General features: G+C 43.7%; 2 protein-coding genes across 2 annotated transcripts; both read right to left on the bottom strand.

Moving 5' to 3' along the window:
• Positions 1-2,793: 2,793 nt before the first annotated feature.
• On the bottom strand, positions 2,794-7,683 carry si:ch211-120g10.1 (butyrophilin subfamily 3 member A3). Its single transcript, XM_041957692.1, has 10 exons — positions 7,569-7,683; positions 6,066-6,148; positions 5,557-5,655; positions 5,271-5,372; positions 5,043-5,177; positions 4,808-4,945; positions 4,649-4,700; positions 4,533-4,559; positions 3,774-3,800; positions 2,794-3,684 (listed from the first exon to the last, which is right to left on the bottom strand). Exons 2-10 carry the CDS (start codon positions 6,123-6,125, stop codon positions 3,128-3,130), a joined length of 1,197 nt encoding a protein of 398 aa, XP_041813626.1. The 5' UTR covers positions 6,126-6,148; positions 7,569-7,683; the 3' UTR covers positions 2,794-3,127.
• A 1,785-nt stretch (positions 7,684-9,468) lies between these two features.
• si:ch73-364h19.1 lies at positions 9,469-16,511 on the bottom strand. Its single transcript, XM_041957898.1, has 5 exons — positions 16,221-16,511; positions 15,558-15,667; positions 13,263-13,355; positions 12,796-12,966; positions 9,469-10,353 (listed from the first exon to the last, which is right to left on the bottom strand). The coding sequence occupies exons 1-5, from the start codon at positions 16,369-16,371 to the stop codon at positions 10,189-10,191; spliced, it is 690 nt and encodes a 229-aa protein (XP_041813832.1). The 5' UTR covers positions 16,372-16,511; the 3' UTR covers positions 9,469-10,188.
• Positions 16,512-16,729: the final 218 nt, after the last annotated feature.

Here is a 16,729-nt window from a genome sequence, read left to right as displayed (position 1 = left end):
TGTATGATGGATTTTTATAAAGATATTGGGGTGGTGGTTGACGGTTCTGTTTATGACTGAAAGGAGCAGTCACGTGCCAAACCTGTTGCAATTGGCGGCAGAGTGATACTTGTTAAATGGCTTTGCATCATGAGTATTGGTTGACAAGGATCCTGCCATGTTTGCCTGCACAAAAAGGGGCTTGGCAGCAGGTTTCCCTGGTTGGTGGCACATGATGTCCCCACGGTGAGGATGTATCCTGCAGTATGTTTCACTGCCTGGTCCCCTCGGGTGATCCTTGAGTTTTATATTTCTGCAGTGTCTGAGTCTCACTTGTGTGACTACTTGAGCAGGGGATTGTGATGGCCCATGTGGTATGGCATGGGTTCCCCTTCTTCGTTAAGTTGATCCTCTTCATCTTCTGGTTGATGAAGAGGATGATCCCAAGAAGAACTAGAAGTTTGATCTCAAGCTTCCAGCTCCAGAGCTTCCCAGTGCTTTTCTGTCTCCTCTAGTGTATTGTTTCCTTCGCAATATGAGCCTGCCCAATTCTAATGACAGTTTGAAGGCTGACTGTTAGAATTAAATGAATTTTAAGAGAACTTAAACAAGAACGTAGACTCACAATAAACGAGTTAGATGGAGAATCTTCCCTCCACGCAGGTTTGTTTGCATCTCTACAGAAAACAGACAAACCGAGTTGTCTCGAGAGTAACTTCAACTGCTGTAAGAGGTTTTTATAAGGATATCAGGTGGTGACTGACAGCTGTGTTTATGACTAGAAAGATCACTTCAGGGTAAAAACCTGTTCCCCATTTTTAAGAAAACAATAGTGGGTGTTTGCTGTTTTTGGAACACACACATCTTGAATCCTGTTTTTTGAGCAGTTTTTGTACACCATCGTGTTCCTTAATTACCCTCAGGTCATTCTGACCCAGACACTTAATTGTCTTCAGTGGTACATATTTGCTGCCGTCCCTTGAGATCACTCCCATCGCTCTCCGCCACCATCCTCAGTGTGGGTTTTGCCATGTTAATCCCTGTTCTTCTTACAAAAATCTTTGTCACCCAGACAGCTGCCACAGATACTACACAAGAACAAATTATGGTATCACCTCTATGCTGTTAATGACTTATGCCCCCAATTACTCCCAGTTTGGACTGTTGCCGTTTTCTCTTTGATCTCTGATCTTTGATTATGCTAGAGGATACTGAGTTCAGCCAGGCTGAGTGTTATTCAAAGACACCAAGATCAGTCCAATATAGTGATCTATTTTTGGCTGATGTACATTGTTTGAGCACAATGAACAGCAGTGATCCTAAATTTTGTGCTAGGAGTGGTGAGAAGTCTTGAAGTTACAATTTCCCATATTCCATGAGTATAATTCATAACATGCACATTAAGTTGCCTCCACACTTTGAACTTGTGTATTTTACAACATGAGATCATATGCTTCAGCCTATGATTGGTTCAGTGCAGACTGATGAGAACTTATCAGAATACAATTATAAATAAATAATACTATTGCTTGTCACATCTTTTCTTAACATGCATTGTCCCTTTACAAGTAACAGTAACAGTAACCATTTCTGTATACTATTTATTTTATTACTGGATTATAATTATTGAAGCATTACTGTGTTAATTACCTCTGTGTTGCAGTTGGTGGGTCTCATTTTAAGTACTTTATATACTGCTGTGTATCTTAACCGTTAATAACACATCATAGTTTCTGGGTTGATTTATATTTTGTATTGATAATCTGAATCTGCAAGTTAACTAAATGTAATCGAGTAAAAACTACAATTTTTGCCTTTCAAATGTAGTGGAGTAGAAGCACAAAGTACTATAGAATGAAAATACTAATGTACAACTACAAATACAAGCCAAATTGTACAGACGAACATCATTCATTAAATGTACTTAGTTACATTACACAATGAGGAAAACAGTACCATAGGAATACTTCATTGCAAGTAAGTCCTGCATTCAAATCACTCAAATAAAAGTAGTTAATGAAGTATTATGAACAATATATCTATAACTTATAAAAAGTAAAAATACTCTTTATGCAGGAGTGCGGAGTACAATATTTTCCTTTGGTGGATTTGAATAATCCAGAAACAAATAGAAATGCTCAAGTTAATTTAAAGTACCACAAAACTATGGATATATACAATAGTAAAGTAAACGTACTTACTTTCACACATATAAATTCTACATGTGTGTCAACATTTAATTGCAGCTGCGTGATCCTTAAACTGAAACACTGTGGATGTCCTGTGAAGCTTTCTTCACCCCCCCCAAATTTCCATCTCGACATATTTGATATATTTGGCATCTACTGCGGAAACTTCACTAGAATTGAAAATGAAGCTTGAACCACACTTGGATGGCGGGTACGTGACAGGCTCGGGTGCTATTTCTGTCCTACTATGCTCCTCCACCTTATGCTCTGCAGAGAAGTGGCTTCTTTCAGTGTGCTTGAAAAAATATTTCATGGTAAGGATGTGACATAATCACAACTGAGACAGAGGAGAGATGAAAAGGCTGAAGAGGAATGGCGAGGAGAGAGAAACAGATGATAACTGACACCACGAGCTTCTTTAGCAAAGATACTGTGACCTATCAGGGACTTCATTTGACCACAGACAGAACACTTCAGCTGTGAGGTCAGATTTCTCTTTCTAACTTAAGATTCATCTGTTTTTTTAGTGCAGGCTGCAGAGTGATTCCTGGTTTCTGTGATATATACAGATCACTTATGCATTGTCTAATGCACTAATAAGCAAACCGAAACGTAAGACATGGATTTGGTTTATTTGTTATTCACAGAGATGCATTCTTACTGCAGAGGTTAATATTGCACATTACATTACATTAATACAATAAGCTTCCTTTTTATTATATGAAAATACGTCATGTATGTGAGCAAACAGCAGCACTATAGCTCTAAAGTGAGGAAGTGGTTGCAACGATCACATTGAAGCAGCAGCAGTGGTCACATAGCAGAGCTATTCAATAGCACGATGATGGTCTTTTACATCAGGATCTCTGATTCCTCCCAGTGATTATTATATAACCTGATCTGTTAGACTTTATTATGATATCTATCGGATTTTAAAGGAAGGGGTTGCAGAGGGAGACTCATCCCCAGAGGCAGGGTGTGGGGCAGAGACACTGGGTCTTAGCTGCTGGAGACTTGATCACCAGATCCTTGATGATCTCCACCGTGCCAAACAAGGGGAACAGCTTGTCAGCGAAGCTCTCGTTGTAGGTGTAAATGTGGAAGTGTTTGTCCACGTCGTAGAAGGACAGCTGGCCGCGGTCGTAGTCGAGGTAGATGCCCACCTTGCGGGGGATGAGGCCCGGCGGCAGGGCGGTGAAGGGCACCGTCAGCGCCTTCAGCTCAGTGCCCCTCTCCAGCCGCAGGGTCAGGTAACCCGTATCTGTGTTCAGGGACTTAAAGCCTTTCCTCAGGGCCGACTCTTTGGCCACACCCAGCCGCCAGTCCCGCTCACCCACCTCCACTTCCCAGTAGTGGCGGCCTGAGCTGAAGCCCTCCAGGCCGACAGCGCACCACCAGCCGTCGAAGCGTTGGTGGTAGTTGGGAACATCCTTCCTCTCGAAGCCACAGCGCATCCTCTTCTCGTCAGTGATGAGCAGATCAGGGTTGGCTGTGTCCTGATCCAGAGTCACCTCAACTTTGAGGGAGAAGGTAAGAGGTTTAAATCATAAGACGGGTTCGGTAAAGATTAGACAGATAAATGCTTTGATGAAATGAATACTGTACCTGCAGCATCTGTGATCCACTCCCACACTGCAAAACAAGAGGACTGATCACAAACAGCTGATCACACACAGTCAGAAGGCCGTCAGTATGGAGACAGAGGCTGTACCACCAGTATTAAAGGACCATGAAGAGGATAATGTGATGATGAGGTGGTTGTTCCCGCTGAAAGCTCGCAACATTTTCACTCATTTAACGTTTCACCAGGCAAACGTCCATGTGAACGAAAAGAGGCTACTGTACATCTACATGCAAAAGATGAAATCCCCAAACGATTTAGTCCTGTGTGCACAGAATAACACACATAATGTCCTCAAGGAAGCACCGTAGCCCACGTACATATTGAAAATGTGTCCGGAATAAGCTGCAGTCCTTTTTTGGGACATTACGTGATTTTTCTGTGCATAGTAAATATGTAGATATGGGTGTTACTGTCTTTTTTATTTTTTTCATTTGCCTGTTTTTTGTCGGCCGCCAGACAAAGATCCTGCAGATCACAACGTTGCATCAATTAAATTTTGGGAGACTGAAAACTTGTTGTGCATCTGTACCCAACTGAGCCCACAACCACAATTAAAAATAGTTTTGCCAAAGAGAAGGTGGTCCACACTAAGAGCTGTGTAATGTTGATAACTCAGGTAAACCAGTGGATCTGATTGTATGTCTTGGCTTTAAATAATTTGCAAGTGATCTGTGGTGTAATCTGTGAGTGTAAAGTATCTGGTTTTCAGTGTGTAAACTGATATGTAGTATATCACTCACCTGGCTGAGGAATGTAGGAGATGGCACCTGGAAGGACATAACAGAGAACGCATAAGAAAACGAGAGTCTCCAGATTTACAATAAAATGCAACTTGATTCAGTATTGATTTACAAACCAATCTTCTGAGTCCTCTGCTTCCACATGAGCCACTGCTGCGGTATGGTGTCCTGCAAGGACGCCCCAAACAGGTTTGCATTACACCTGCACCATAAACCGATGACCAGCTGGTATACAATGAGTTAAGCATACTCTGAATCGTTACATGCACTCCTACCTTATCTGGGCGCTGCACCATTAAAGTCCACATAACCAGCTCCATAGCGGTCAGCAGATTGGGGGCGCGGCCCCAACGCCAGGCGGACTGCAGGTCCTCCAGAACCTTCGCCACAGGTTCCCCGGGCCACACACTTTGCTGCAGGAAATCAAAGTGAATAAAATGTGTCGATTGAGTACATTTTTGTTTCTCCGAGAGTCACGTGAGGAGGAAATCTAATTTGAATATTTCCCACCTCAGGCTGAGCTCTCAGGTCCTTGATCCAGTTCAGGATCACAGTTTTGGCCTCCAGAAGGTCCTGCTCGTTAATCAGATCGGGCTGTTTGCTCTCATCCATCTCGGGCCATCCATCTGTCTGCATGGGCCTCTTCTGCACGCAGAAACATAAATGCCTTCAGTGAAAAAACGTCTCTACACCTTGAGTAAGCACACTGATATTCTGTCCCTATACTCAGAAAAGCACCTTGCTCTCTAACATGGAGGCCCACTGTAGGATGAAGGCCCTGCAGAGAGAGGTGGGCCAGGTGTCATTCTGGTTCCAGATGTGCTCCAGGACAGCTGACCTCTGCAGTGGCAAAACAGAGAGAGAAACCTGGGGTTGGTGATAGAACGACAGAGCGGTAAAGAGACACCCTGGTGGTCTACTGGCCCCACATTTGTGATAATAAGGACAAAGGAAATAGATGGTTTGTAACTCATAATGATCGCCCATGTCGAAAACAATCCTGGTTTCTTGAGTGAACTGTTACCTGGCACACTCGGCTGAGATCTCTAGCCAGATCCACAATAAACAGCTGATCCTCATCCAGAGGCTCCCTCTTCTCCTTCTTCGCCCTCTTGTGTGATTCCTGAAAAACAATGAAAGGATTTTCTGTGGGAAACCGTTTGGAGAGGGAAGAGTTGTCATTAAAAAAGGGACATAAGTGCTGCTTTTACAACTGCCTTAGAGAGTAATTAGGTCAAACTAAAAAGGAGGTGGTCACTCAGCCTGATTAAAATGCACATCGTGGCTCTGTTCCCGTCAGCAGAAAAGAAAGACACCCCTCCCGTCCAGACTCCCTGCCTCGACCCATCTCTCTAACAACTCTGCACACAGTGGCTCTCTCATTAAATTCAACCAGAATAGGAGAAATGCGTGCAGTCACACGGCACAAAAAAAAAAAAATGCTGTTATGTCAGCTGTCGACTTAAGTGTGAAGGTGACCCAAAATAACAGGTTTGTACATTAAACACAGAGTGTTGCACCAAAACTTGATACCTTTATCTTGGCCGTTAAGGTTTTGGCCGGCTCCACCATGAAGTGAAAACACTGCATCATCTTGGCTGGTGTGTAGCAGGGTCCTGCAAGGAATAATACAAATACATGTTAGTACACAAGCTACGTGGCTATATGGAAGGTTACTTGTTAAATCAGGCAGTTTACCACTGCTTCTTCAAATATTCAAGGGTAAGTGTTAAAATCCTGATTTTAGGTGTTGCAGCCTATATCTGTTTACGTCTCCGAGACTTGACACAGTCTCATCAGCCCGCTGGCATTCAGTCAGCCTGTGAACTGGCACACCGCTAATGTTTAAATGCAAAACACCAGTATGTCATGTGAATCATTAAACACGTGATGCAAAGTTCACATGGGCCTTCAGAAAACATGACACCTGAGCGCGATCACAAGAGCTTATTAAAAGCTGTGTGTTGTTCATGTCTGTGCCACCAGAAATTGAAAGCGCCTCTGGTGAGACACAAGGGTCCAGCACAAAGTTTTTCAGGTCACATCAGAGGCCAGAACACACCAGCGATCATTAACTGGAGCAGAATCGAGCAGGAAAAGCAGGCGGTCTGAAACGTGACTGGCCCTGCACACTGGCAGTGCCACAGTCATGCCTCAGCTGCCGTCTGACTGTGTCCTTGGTTAGTCTCTCTCTCTCTCTTTCTGTCTGTCTTGCTCCTTTTCTCTTTACGTCCCTCTCACTTTCTCTCCAGCATCATCTGCAGAGGAAATACGTGAGCAAAGCCTGTGCCTGGTTGGCACCGAAGCAGTCGGGACGACCAGTCTTCACAGGCTTTCATGCCGTCCCAGACTGAGATGATGTTGGTAAATTTGCACTTGCATAAATAAATCTGGACATGCATGTCACCTCACCCCCATTTAATGCTCCAAAACTAGTGTTTATCATTAAACAGAGCCATAAACAGTCCAGGTTAGGCTATGAATTAAGTCAATGTGGTTAATTAAAAAACAAAAGGTCCACACAGCTCAGTCAAACTGCAGCACTCAGCTCTTTGTATGTACATAATCTGTTTATGTGGTTCATGTGCTTTGGTACAATGCATTCAGTAATGCTGATTCACACACAAAAATGAACATATCAAACTACATTGTTGCATATGTAAGTTGACAGATGACGGAACTGCAGAGAAAACAAGCTGCAAGGCAACTGAAAAGAAAACGCTCCGTCAGAAAGGATTATTAATGTCGTGGGAAAACATGACCAAGCAGTTTCTGCAGCGTGAGAGCGACCCAGTTAGAGGCCAGCTGATGACTGCGCAGGAGGTAAAACACACAGCCGTGTGACTTTGCGGCAAACCGGGATTATAGATACAGTGCGAATCCTCACACGCGGTGCAAACTGATTTATCTACAGCTATGCATTTGACAGAAAGTCGTATTTTTGTACATGTTTCTTGTTATGTCTAGCAACTCGTCCCTGCAGTGCGTCCTGCACAACAACACAAATAACCCGGTCGATCATGACGCGCGGCTTACCTGTCTCCACAGAGGTCTGGTACACACGATTTCTGCTTCTGTTGCGTTAAAAAGCGAGCAGGCGGCCGGCGCAGGAAGTGTTTGGTCTGCGTGCTGCAGTGTCTGACCTTGTTTACACACCAGACTGACAGTCGGCTGCTCGGGCAGGTTCGGTTTTCTCCGTCAGTGACGCTCGAGATTCTCCGGTGGACACAGCGCGCAGCCATGTTTGTAAGGTCCTGCTGCTGCCAGTGACACGAGAAAAAGTTTTAGAAGATTTTAGTGAAAACAGTGATTTCTAGCTGCAAACACTTTAACTGTGCTGGAAAGTAACTAAGTACATTTACTCTAGTACTTGTGGCAAATAAAGGTATTAAAATGAGCTCCACCTCCAACAGTTGCATTCACTGGTATATGTGATTGTTTATTGTTTAGTATATTTTATTGCCTTAGTATATTTTCATTCTGGTATATTTTTAATTGCATTTACGAATATTTTTATTGCATGTTGGTTTATTTTATTCTAGTTATCTTAATTTTATTCTTTCTAATCTTTCTTATTATCTTGTTTCTAACATGGGGGGTGCAATGCAAATTTCATTGATATGTCATGCTCAATAACAATAAAGAATCTTGAATCTTGAATGTTGTATCTTGTAGTAGAAGATTAAAATGCTTCTTACATGTTTATACGTCAGTAATAAAACTCCTGTTTCTAACTCAGTGACCAGTCTGCTGCCTCATAACATAACACTAATCTATAATACTAATGTTTTCAGTGCAGGACTCTGCCCTTTAACTTCAGAGCAGTCAGACTTGATCTGATATCTGATCTCTGGTATTTTGAATTTCAGCCCGTCACACATTCACAGCAGATTGTAGAATGCTGCCCCCCTCTGGCTTCCTGACCATAGAGTTGATATGTGAAATGTGGAGCAGGTAATACTGTAGGTCTGCTCCTCATTTCTCATTGAAATGCTTGGCTCATATCATTTCTGCCCATGTGACTGAATCGGTCCTATATCCCAGATCATGAAGTCACACATAAAACACATAAAACACATAAAACTTCAAAAGCGGTAACATTTTGACACAAGATAAAAAAACATTTGACCTCTTCCAAGTTTTTTTAATGATGCCAGAGAGGACAGCACAGCTTGTGGGCTCATATGAGACTCATGTTTTATTAGGGTAACTGTAAAGTTTGACAAACAGGGATATCTTGGTCCTTTTCAGTTAAAGGAGACAGCTGAGACACTTTTCTGCCTGCAGCCTCTGTGGCCTGTGGACCTCGACAGGACTTTCCCACTGTTAACATGAAACATCATTTATTGTTTATATGGAAATATTAACAAAAAACCCCTTATTGCTGACGGTAGGCTTTTTTTACCCACTGAGAACCAAATACACATAATTTATATGATATTCAATTTTCTCAGTGCTACTTTCAGCTGAAAAATTTCTGGTAGTACTAGTTATTCTAGTTTTACTGAATAAGGCAGAATGTTGACTGAATATTTAACTCAGTCCAGTTGCACACACACACACACACACATATCCCAAACAGCGATGGAAATATAACTACACCATCAAAGGTCAGTGTCAGTATGAGTGGCATTGAAGTTGTTTGTCACAACTGTTTTATAAGCTGCTTAAATATTCATGATGTGCCTCTGTTACATAAATAACAATAGTCCATCAACAAAACAATAAAAGTGTTTATTACGTTTGTTTGAGAGACAAAATGAGGAGGCCCTCATTCTTCTTCAATAAATACAATACATGACGATGTGCGGGGCGAACGTTTGGCATGTGCACATGGTCGTTTACAGAAAATAACAGAAACACAAAACCGGTCTTGACAAGAAGCTCTCCATTGTTTTCATTTAACATTCACTCCAGCTGAAGCTGAAGCCTTCTGGAGAGCAGAACAACAGACCCGATGCTGAAAAGGATCACATGTTTCATAAGAAAGCGAGAAATCATCGAGTCCCATCTGCCTTAACAGATGCAAAGAGATAAAAAAAAACTTTTGTTGATACATATTCTTCTGATTATAACTTCATGGAAGGCACTCTCATTAGCACCTTTTTAAAGTCTCCCTCTCACAGGCTGAGCCACATGCTGGAGCAATGCGGCACAGCCTCAGCAGCACACAGAAACATGTTTTACAGCAACTCCTAATCAAACAGGCTTCTGATAATCACAAAAACCAGATACTGAGGCCTGCAGAACCAAAGACAAGAGCAAACAGCAGAGTCGAGTGTTGACTGACATATAGTTAACAAAGTAAATAGTGGTTCTCTTTTTGGCATGTTGCAGTCGTGTAGTCTTCAAGATGTACCAGCCACCTCAGTAAATGTTCATATCCAGTGATTCTCTTTTGAAATCCATCAGCACAGTAGAGTCAACTGTCACAAAGTGTTTTTTAACATTCAAATGCACACAGCCAGAGGTGTCCCCTCCTGACTTCGGTCCGTCTCATAACATAAACTCAGTCTTGAGGTATCTGAATCAGCATCAAGTGTGAAAGGACCAAATCCTGATCGATCTTCAGCAGGCATAGTCTTTTGGTAACCGCGTCCATAAAGCTATCAAACGTCCTTCCCACTCATCAGGCGGCCGATGCCCTCGATGAGCATCACACAGGTAGAACAGTGCTGTTGGTGTCCGAGCCGACTGGACGAGGTGTGTCGGGCTCCGTGTTGGTGTAGATGCTCTGAGGAGGGACGTCCAGGCTAGATGACAGGATGCTGTATGGTAGCTCCATAGACTGGCGGATACTTTCTTCATATGTTGGAGGAGGCTGAAGGAAAAACGAGAGACGTTATTAGGTATCCTGCGTAGTGTAATGCAATTAATATAATACTTCTATGATGTTCAGTGTTTGTTGACGCTGTCATAGATAGGTGTTAATTAAATGTGTTTCAGCATTGTGGTCCTAGTGATGCTGTTGTTCTGGACTACATTATATCGATATGTGTTTCTACTAAATACAAGGCTTTGGAATGAATGGTGTTATTTCATTTTGAATGTTGCACATTTATCCAGCAGAGCAATGAGCAAACTTTAACAAAAACAAAAACAAAAAAAACAATGGATCATGTGACTGTGTTTTATGTGAGAGTGGTCCTGACTCCTGAAAGTCGTCCATGGAAACTGTTTAAAAGGGCAGGCGCTTTCAAAAAACACTTGGCAGGTGATTGGATGAACCAACTGCCTATTACCATCTACCTCGGGCTAACTTACACCAATCAGATCAACAAACCATATGTTGTAGTAGAACCCTTCACCTAAGTAGAACCTAAATGACACCTGTAGCTGTCAGTAGTTCCTCATAGGATGCTGATTCGACTGAAATGATTGTGGTTGGCCACAAGCATATAACCTGAAGCCTGGCAAGATGGATTCTTAGCTCAAGTGATCTTGTGTGATCTTGTGTATCTCATGAATTCAGCTGCCTCGCAATGTAATCATCGGGATGAACCCACAGGAAACCATCACCTGACTCTGCAGTTCCTCTCGAGTGTTTTAACGTCTTTCAGCTCATTGTTTTGGTTTTTATGGGCCAAAACTTTGCTCTTTGCTGTTTACTGTTCAGCTTCCCATCAATCTTGTTTCCAGCCACAGCATGCAGCTGTTTTCATTGTACATTATCTGCCCAGCACCAAACAACAGACAGGTAAAGCTAGCAGATAAATGGTGAATATCCAATGCAGCGCAGTCATTTTCCTCAGGAGTCGGTGGAGACCAAATACAGAGTCAAACGAGGGCGACTTACATTCGCCATGTGGAAACGAACACGACTCCAAATGAAGGCTTATGTCCCTCTCTGTCTGCAGGATGGGCAAATAGCCAGCTTTTTTGCGAACATGTCCACCATGATAATTTTATGTGATAATAATTGCAATACTGCATTTACAGTTTGTTGCACTGATTGAAATAGAAGTTGAGTTTCATTTGGTAGTTGATTAACTGGTTCACTTGCTGCTCACTTATGATTATTACAAAGATTTCTTCTGTTTTTTCCAGTTTTTATGGAGCTTTTCCTCACTCGCTCCCTGTCTAATACAAGTGTGTGAAGCCATTTGACAATATTATGGTGATTTACAGACATAAAAATAAGCCATGCACTTTATAAGCCAGAAACTGTATAACCACTAGAGATAATAACCACAAAATTCAGGAAAATTAAAACCTCAGACGCAGACAGACAGAAAATGTTATTTCCCAGGATGAGTGTGTTGCTTAGAAAACATCCTGAGGTCTGATACCTATCCCTAAAAATAAGTGGAATATATTTGTATTTACATTACCAATTAATGTGTTCCATGTCGGACCCCTGAAACATATTTCCCTCCAATGTATTATCTCTCTGATCACATCTGGTAGATTCACACTCCCTGACTTAGTCTTCTTATCTTTTAATTGCTTGGGGACCCTCAGGGGACAAGAGCAACCCCACAACCCTGCCCTCTGTGTGATACACACACACACACACACACACACATCAGGCCACAAAGTTTTACTACTATCCTGCCTGGGGCCACAGGACAGACAGGGGTAAATTATGGGGGGCAACTTTTCAGTGACTAGTGATCGGCTGACTGGAAAGTGTGTGAATGTGCTCTCTTTGTGTGTGTGCGTGTGTGTGTGTGTGTGTGTGTAAGACATGGGCAGTCATGCTAGGGACTGTTTAATTAAGGAAAAAAATGGGAGGTCAAAGAGGAAAAAAAAAAACAGTAGAAGACAGGAGCACAAAGCTGCATTCCCAGGCGCTGTTTGCACTCAGGATGCAGGCTTTAATTATGTTTGATGTGCCTTTTTCTCATTACCTTGTTTGCTGAAGCGTTGTGGGAGTCAAAAGCTCAGCGAAAGATCAACACAGTAAAACCTTGAAACGCGGCTGCCAGCGCAGCTCAGCAGTGAGCATTAGATGAGCTGATAGCGCATCCTGTCTACTGCACTCTGAAGGCAGCCTAATCTCTGAACGAGCTCTTGTTACAATATTGTACGACAGGGCGGTCATAGCGGTGAGTCTACTTCTTATTATCTCCGTTTCATTGTGAAACTACAGATGAGGGGCCGCCACAATAAGATGAGCTTATATGAGCTTCAGCATTCTTTGAAACTGTAATAGGAGGACAATAACTTCTCTATAACAGCAGCACCTGAAACACTTCATTGTCAAAGCGTTTCTGACTGTATCAGGTGCTGTGACGCAGCCCTAATCCTTAATTTAGCCTACCTCAGTCACAATGGGTCCATTGAGGCCAAAGCGGTCCGCGATCATCATGTGGATCTGCCTCTGGCGGTCCTTCTTTCGGACGCTCTCGTAGGAGGGGAGCCTCGGCAGGGGGGCCTCCAGTGTGGGCAGGCTGTAGCTGGAGGGCAGGCCAACGTAGAACAGCTGACCCGCCTGCTGGCCCAAACACAGAGGGACGGTTATGAAGGACAGGAAACCGACGCTTTTATGAGCTGAGAATTTGTGGCCAATGGTCCAAGTATACCCCATCACTGAAACCCACTTTGAACCAAAGACTTGCAGTCTTTGAAACATTCGTTTCAGAGCCAAATCTACCTCTAACTGTAGAGTGTGTGTTGTGAGAGGAAACTGAGTGTGTCTTTATCGACTGCAGCAGCGTACACAGGAAGGAAGGCTGATGCTTTGAGCAGCTAATAGCAGATGATGCCGGTGCGCTAATGGGCTCTCACCTGAGCGTTGTTGTCAGCCGTGATCTGAGTCTGCTCTAGACAAGGAGATCCCACCAGTGTCTGCCTGCTGCTGTAGTACTGCGGGGGCGCATCCTGTAAAACATTAGTTACTTATTAAACTGTTCCAAGCATTTATCAGTTTAGGTGTTAACTTGATGTTCTACATGATGGTTCCTTGTTGCTCTGTCCAACACTGCAATTAGTCAGAAATCCACTCATTTCAGCCCAATTGACCAATTTTCACGCCTTGTTTAATCACTGTAGACACTGGCTGGTTTAGCAATACCATAAATTATCTAATCAATAAGACGAACACCCTCCGATTTCCGTGCCTCCTCCCTGTCCCACCCCCTCTAAAACAGGAGCTGTCAGAGTCTCACTGTATGAGGTGCAGGAATCCTGAAAAAAACGCCAGGAAAACTAGGTAATTGCTTTGGGTCTAAATGAGTCTCCTTTGTGTGGAGAACAATGTGGTGTCCTACTGTGTCATCAGGGTCCCTAGGCAACAAACCACACCGTGTGGTCTTCAGCGTCTCTCTATTCCCCTTGTAAATGCAGCAGGTACCTCTTAACGAGCACACTCCAATACACATTATGGCCTCGTATGTCATGTGGGCACGCACTACAACAAAGTCAATTTGTTGCCTGCCTGAGATTTAAATCCAGCATGAGGTTAAGAGATGTTGGGACAGATGACAGGATCCTACGACTCAGAGGCAACAAACATGGGACTTCAGCGTGCAATAACGATGAGCAGTATTGAAATATCAGAGTTATCATTTTCCCAGGCTGGTTAAAGAATGACATCACTCAAACTTAGAGTGACGCGTTCTGACGACCTTTGCCATAACCCTCACATCATTTCAGAGAGAGAGAGACGGCACAAAAAAGGTGATGTCAAAGGTCACTTTCCCTCACTGATTTGTACTTTAAGAGCCAAAAAAAAAGTCCTCAGGAAAGAGAAAAAAAGGAGACTTGTCCTTTTGTCTCCTGCCATTGATTCAGCCAGTGTGAAAAAGCACAACCGTGTAAAATCAGTGTTGAAGTCGGGGGAGGACCCCAGCGGCAGCGTGCCTTTTTCACCACCGCAATCCTAAAGGAGCTCCATTGTCCCCCTTGTGTCCCCAACACCCACAGTGGGGTCTGCCCACTATTCATGGTGCAAACTGAGGCAGGGAAAGGTATGTGACTATGAAGTTGAAGACATGAAATGTCCCAGAGGAACACAATGAAAGGGTGTTTGTGTGTGCCTGTGACGTCCCTCTCTGTCTTCTTATAATAAAAGCAAAAAAGCCTTTTTCTTTTTTAATCACATGTCAATCACATGTTCAGGAAAAAAAACCTGACAACTCATGCATTTATTAATATTCCCACAACAAATGAAGCTACTACATGTGTGCAGACTCTGGCAGCTGACAGTGAGCTGAAGCAGCCAGTGTTGTCTTATCAGGCACACTGTGTGTGGATACAGCTGTAACCAGAGGTCAGCATGGACCAATTTGTACCAGTGCACCGCTCTGCTAGATCCTCAAACGGGGCAACAGAGCTTCTCCATTAAATCAACGGCCGAGCCGCGCTTCCTGTCTGATGAGGGGGGAAGGTTTGAGTGTGTGTCTCTGCAACCCGATGATAACCCTCAAACTTCACCCCTGGGACTCACGGAGGCGAGAAACAAGTCAGGAAGAGGAAGCAGGGAGAATGGGCGACCAATGAAAAGTTACCTCAGTGCTGTGTTTACATTTCCTTTTCACCTCATCCTGCGCCACCGCCTCCAGCCTCACACACATTCAAGCAGTTATCTTTAGTAGCTGGAGAGATGTGCAGTGGTGGAGGGGTGGCGTCTGCAAGGAATTAGATTAATAATGACACAAAACGTCACGCGCTCCCTTAAAAACCTCAAAGATCAGGTTGTTTTGCCTCACCTGCTACACTGACGTTAGACACAGAATCTGATTTGTGATGATTTCATTACGCTGGTGCCGAACTAGCGTCAATGTGCGTGTTAAGTGCTAATTCTGTCCAATTCCATTAGACTTACTGTGGCAGTCAGAGAGATCTCTGGAGGGCAGCTAATTTAACTGAGGCAAAACCGTTGCCTGACAATGATCATATCAAGTTTATTCTAGGCCTTTTCCCACAGCCATGCAAATTGAATGTGACACTTCTTAATGGCTCTACACTGGCTGGTCCTCTCTCTTTCAGTGTCATCTCAACAGCTGAGCACACAGGTCACTTTAAAAAAGAAAACTCAGCACAAAAGCCACTTTCTCCCCTTTGTTTTTTCCCCCCTCTTACCATATCTGCATGTGGGCCCTGATAGGAGCGCAGCTTGCAGCACTGTGGATCCTTGCGGTAAATAATGGACAGCAGCACCACGATAACCACAAAGAACACCAGAGAAGAAACTGCAGGAGAGAAGGAAATGTTTGTTAATCACATCTAAACAGACGTCGTGTCTCAGTCGTGCCAAACACCTTGCACCACAACTCCTAAAAGCACAGCGTCAGAGCAGCTTCAGCAGGTTAAATCTGTAAATGTGTGCAGATTCACTCTAAGCACGTTTGATTGACAGTCTGGCTCCACGTTTTGAGCACATGAAGGTCTGATCTCTCTCCTTCGCTCTGCCTGTCTATCAAAAACAATGACAGCTTGAAAATAATAGACCTGATACTGTGGACTAATTCTGTCATTAGCTGTAATTATGGTTCAGTGCTTGGAGTGCAATTTGTGACAATCAAATTAGCTGCTATCTACTGTCGCCACATGTGGAACAAGGGAAAAAAATCTAGTAACCCTGATAATGCTGCAATATGGCTATAGATTAAGTACAAATACAACTCAGCAAGCAGACAAGTAAAGATCTGCTGAATCGTGTGATTAAAAAGACACATTTTAGAGGACATCAAGCAGAATCTTCTTTCTTTTTAATACTCTTGTCAGTCTGAATGTTTCACTTACAGGATGCAGCGACCACTGTGAGTTGCTCCGATGTCAGCTGTGAGGAGGGGATGGTCGGACTTGCAGTTGTGGACATGTCTTCTGTGGAAACTGTGACTGTTCCCTTCAGAAATCCTCCTGAGCTCACCAGACTCAGCGCAAAGCCTCTCATCTTACGCGCCCGAGAACAAGGAAGTGGAGTCCGTCGCTGCTGCCCTCCCTCATCGCCTGCTGCGTCCCGGACTGAGCGGCGGTCCACATGCGCTCCGCGAGTCGGATAAAACTCTCCCGTCGGTAAACACGCCACAGCGCGTGCGAGGAGCCCGTGAAGGCGCGCTGACGCCCTCTCCGCGTGACGTCGCTGTGGCCGGCGTTTGGTTCACGGGTTAACTGGCAGACAGCAGCGGCCACTCAGGCAAACTGACTTACTGCTCACGCTAAATGACATTTTTGTAACCCACAAGAAGTCCCACAGGCGGGAGAGATGTCTGACTTGGATATAAATAAGATCCATGCGTCAACATGTGCCA

The sequence above is a fragment of the Chelmon rostratus genome, chromosome 17 (genome assembly GCF_017976325.1).
Source record: "Chelmon rostratus isolate fCheRos1 chromosome 17, fCheRos1.pri, whole genome shotgun sequence".
Classification (NCBI taxonomy): Eukaryota; Metazoa; Chordata; class Actinopteri; order Chaetodontiformes; family Chaetodontidae; genus Chelmon; species Chelmon rostratus.
Note: the sequence above shows the minus strand (reverse complement) of the source record. Positions and strands in the feature narration are given on the sequence as shown.